This window comes from Cervus canadensis, chromosome 3 (genome assembly GCF_019320065.1).
Source record: "Cervus canadensis isolate Bull #8, Minnesota chromosome 3, ASM1932006v1, whole genome shotgun sequence".
NCBI lineage: Eukaryota > Metazoa > Chordata > Mammalia > Artiodactyla > Cervidae > Cervus > Cervus canadensis.
The window spans coordinates 101,545,868-101,550,857 of NC_057388.1; the positions used below are offsets into that span (position 1 = coordinate 101,545,868).

The 4,990-nt window shown below is 40.3% G+C and overlaps 1 protein-coding gene across 1 annotated transcript; it reads left to right on the top strand.

The window, feature by feature from the left end:
• Nucleotides 1-2,063: 2,063 nt before the first annotated feature.
• LOC122437986 (olfactory receptor 2A14-like) lies at nucleotides 2,064-2,995 on the top strand. Its single transcript, XM_043462450.1, is given in 2 exon segments — nucleotides 2,064-2,118; nucleotides 2,121-2,995. Coding segments are annotated over 2 exon segments (930 nt in total).
• The last annotated feature ends 1,995 nt before the right edge of the window (nucleotides 2,996-4,990 follow it).

Below are 4,990 nucleotides of genomic sequence, written 5' to 3' on the forward strand. Positions count from 1 at the left end.
ATATAATTTTCTGTTACTGCTTTTGTTCCTTGCTTTCCTTGATGACAGAAACTGCTTACTCAAGAAGAGTCTTAAAAATTTACAAAATATCCATAATTCTGAAAGTCTCAGGTATTAAGAGCCTTCCTATTTAGCCTGAGTCATAGACCTATTAACACAATATTTGATATGTGTCCTTAAAGTGGCAAATCCCATTTTGTCATTAAATTTGCATCATCCAGAAAATTAGACAGTTTCCCATTTTGTATCTGCTAATTAGAAGTTTGATATATATCTTTTAACTGTGCTCTCTTTGCATGAGTTTTAAAAGCTAAAAATATATCAGCTAAAAATTAGTTAATAACATTTGAGTGACTTAGTGAGATACTCACTGACCATAATTTGCTACCATTTCTTTGGAGATCCAGTAGAGTGTAGACCCTAGACTTTGGAATTAATGTAATAGACCACCTCCTTCTAAAAGAAACACCAGATCCATGTGGGATGAGACACAGAACTCACAGGCAGAGGGCAAATGTCTCTGGAATTTGCAGTTTCATGGCAATGATCAATTATGTCAATATTTTTTTCCTGTGCAACTTCAAAACAGTTCTTTTCTTGTGCTCCCCTTCACATTTAGGTGGATGTTGCAGTCACTTTCAACTTGATTTGAAATCTTTTTCTACTTTGATTCAATGGAAGATCATGATATTTATCAGGACAATTCAGAAAAGATATCTCAGTAAACAAAAGTGATATTGAAATTTTCAATTTCCTCTTTCCTGTCGTATGTTAACTATTTTTCAGTTAACATAATATGGTGACTCATTTCCCCCATTTGAAATTCTAAGAATCTGCTCAGATTTGACATTCCTGTTACAACTTCCTGAGTATTACTCTCAAATAAGAAAAATGTGCAACTTTGCTTCTATATTACACAGTAGATTTTTTAAATGTCTTTTTTTGGTAGTGCACATTTATTAAAAAAATGAACAGTAACCGTATAAATTCAAGAGGTAAGTTCCTGTATAATCCTACTCTCTAGAGATAATCAATGTAAAGAGTTTCATGTTTAAATCACAGAGTTTTCCTGCATATATACAAATAGACCCCAAAGACATTTTTGTATAGATTTGTTAAACTTTGAAATATGAATCAAATCATGTACACATGCTTTGACTTTATGTGGAAAAATTTTCATCACCATATAAAATTCTATATTATCCTTTTAAATGGCTATATAATATTTTATTATAGAAATAACCAAATATTTAAATCCATTCCAACTTACACATTTTGTGTCAGTTCCAAATTGTTTAAAATATCAGTAAGATAACAATGAATATTTACAACCTCTTTGTCACTATGGTTCAGGAACATTGGACTTTTTTTTTCTTTCCTGTTTCTAGGACTCAACAAATCCTTTTTACTCAGGATTTTGCCATTACTTATTCCCGTGCAAAGGAACAATTTGCTTTAAGAAGTTATCAAATATTTTTAAGGACTTCAAATCTGAAACTAGTGGATAGAAAAGTAAGTGGGAAGGTAAAGGGATATGTAAACAAAAGCAACATATAAAGAACAGAGCACCCTAATAGCTTCATATCTTGGACCAAGAAGACCAGCAATCCTAGAAAATAAAACTATCTCTTTTTAGAGATGGTTTGTCAGGGTTCTCTTTCTTCTAACTGCATTAATAATCAAGACTCATAGCCTTGAAGGGAAGCCAGAAAACTTGAATTCTCCCAAACTTTGTATGTGTGCATGCGAATGTGCATTGTGTTAGGTAGAGTATATAATAATGGCTCCTATTACATTTTATTATCTTTAATAAAATATTACATATATATATATATATATATGCTATTATTTCTTTGGTACAAGGATAACTTTTACTGATAAATATGAGCACACAGAATTAGTTTTAACAATATATCTAACAATACATTGTAGGAAATCCATCCAAAGTAATACATTTCCAAATGCTCACTTGGTTACACTCAGAAGGCATTTTGTGTCTTAATTTCCCTGCAGCTCTGACCTTCCTGTCCCAGAGGGGGGCTTCTCTGTCTCTACCCAGGAGCATGGGTGGCAACCAGACATGGATCACAGAAGTCACCCTCCTGGGATTTCAGGTAGATTCAGACTGGAGTTTTTCCTCTTTGGTCTTTTCTCTCTCTTCTACACCCTTACCCTTCTGGGGAATGCAGTCATCCTGGGGCTTATCTGCTTAGACTCAAGACTTCACACCCCCATGTACTTCTTCCTCTCACACTGGGACATCATCGACATATCCTATGCCTCCAACAGTGTCCCCAAGATGCTGGCAAATCTTGTGAGTCAGAAAAGAACCATCTCCTTTGTTCCCTGCATTATGCAGACATTTCTATATCTAGCTTTTGCCCACACAGAGTGCCTTATTTTGGTGGTGATGTCCTATGACAGGTATGTGGCCATCTGCCACGCCCTGCATTACACTTTCATCATGAGCTGGAGAGTGTGCTCTGTCTCGGCCATCACATCCTGGGTCTTAAGCTTCCTCTTGACTCTGGTCCACTTAGTTCTCTTTCTGAGACTGCCCTTCTGTGGGCCTCACGAAATCAACCAGTTCTTCTGTGAAATCCTTTCTGTCCTCAAGCTGGCCTGTGCTGACACCAGGCTGAACCAAGCTGTCATCCTTGCTGCTTCCGTGTTGGTCTTGGTCGGGCCGCTCTGCCTGGTGCTGCTCTCCTACGCGCGCATCCTGGCTGCCATCCTGAGGATCCAGTCAGGTGAGGGCCGCAGAAAGGCCTTCTCCACCTGCTCCTTCCACCTCTGCGTGGTCGGGCTCTTCTTTGGCAGTGCCATCGTCATGTACATGGCCCCCAAGTCCCGCCACCCTGAGGAGCAGCGGAAGATCCTTTCCCTGTTTTACAGTCTTTTCAACCCCATGCTGAACCCGCTGATCTACAGCCTGAGGAACAAAAAGGTCAAGGGTGCCCTGAGGAGAGTGCTGTGGAAGGACAGGCTAATGTGACGAATACCAAAGGGCAACATGGAGGAGGAACTTTGTTCTCTCTGAAATATGGTGAATGCATGCTAAGTTGTTCAGTTGTGTCTGACTCTGTGCAACCCTATGGACTCCTCTGTCCATGGGATTCTCCAGGCAAGAATACTGGAATGGGTTGCAATGACTTCCTCCAGGGGATCTTCCCGATTCAGGGATCAAACCCGAGTCTCTTATGTCTCGTGCAGTGACAGGTGCGTTCTTTACCATTAGGGCCACCTGTTAAGCCCCTGAAATATGGTAAGGACATTTATTGTCTTTAGCTGTAATGCTACAGTATTATAGCATATCATAGACCTAACTGGACTTCCCTTGTGGCTCAGCTTGTAAATCTGCCTGCAATGTGGGAGACCTGGGTTTGATCCTTGGGTTGGGAAGATTCCCTGGAGAAGGGAAAGCCTATCCTCTCCAGTATTCTGGCCTGGAGAATTCCATGGACTATAGAGTCCATGGGGTCACAAAGAGTCGGACACGACTGAGCGACTTTCACTCACTCACTTTGTTTTGCATCTTAACTATCTAGAGCCAGTATCTTGTTTTTCTCCATCCTGAATTCCCCTCAGGGTGCACCACCAGCTGTAGAGCTTATGGCTTGTTGATGACAACATTTTTAGAGTTGTCTGTTAGGCTGCCTCCCTGAGGCTATAGTCCTCAGAAATGTCCCCACATAAAACAGAACTTGTACCTTTTAGGTCGTATGCTTTTTAAAAGAGAGGCTCACAGCTGGAGGGTGATGCTGGCTCTTAACACAATTATGACAGATGCACAAAAATGGGAAGTCATATGTTTGACAAAACCAACCCTACTTTTGGGATTTAACAAGGTCAAATGGAAGCATGCAATCCTGAGTGCCTTTGTACTGACTGGTCTTATGATTTGAGATAGGATGTTGGTCTTGTGATACGATGATAAACTGGATCCAATGTTGGTGACTGAATGGAACTCTAGTTGTGTAGCAGTAACTTTTGATTCTCATTCTTCAGGTTGCTTCTACTAGAAAAGATTTCACTGGGAAGAAAGTTTCTGGGAACCATTCTCCGTGTGGCCATTAGACCATGTAATACAATTTTCAGCTGATGGATCACTGTGTTAACTATAAACCTTGATGATCAAATGCTTAGAAAGGTCCTTGGTTATAGTGGACAAAGTATATCAGTGTCATTCCTAGCAGACCACGGTGTGCTATGCACAGATACTCATCACCACCATTATTGTGGATGGAAAGCTGTTAGAACAGAAGAGGAGAGACAATGGGTTTCTGACAGGAATAAATTATAGACTTTATGTGGCAAGTGTGAGTTTCTTGGGAGATAGCCCCACCCTGAAAGGAGGAAGATTCTAGAAGTCCTTATGGCATGCTCAGACTAAATTACATCTAGGTGGGCGGCCAGCTAGCAAGCACTGTATGGAGGACCCAGTATTTTGGGGTAGCAAAACATACTCGTAACTGCACTCATGCTGTTAGTACACAATGATAACCACAAGTATGGTGGCTTGTCCCACAAAACCAAGGAATGGCTTTAAAAGAGAAAGGTGGCCATCTAGGCATCACTGAACAAGCTGGATTCACTTCTAATGAGGTGTGACAGCCAGTTGAGAAAAATAATTTTTTAGCTAAAATGAGACAATCAGAGGGAATTCTCTTCTAGGAAAAAGCAAGGGATAAGAGTCAGCCTAGAAATAGAATGAGACTTCAGTGAAATGGATCGGACAGACTCAGCAAATAAAGCTGGATACTGCTAGCACTCAGCCCTTACTCAAGACCTCTTGACTGTTTTGATCCAGATGGAGACGAAAGTAACCATGAGACAAAGCCCCTCTATTCTAGCTGCTGAAGTCAAAGGAACACATTTATGGGAATCTTATAGGCCTTGGAACATAGTTTCTATGGCAGCATTTGTAATTTTCATTGGAACATAATGAGTGCCCTCTCATCTCTGAAGAATAGATCAGAAGACATCCCTG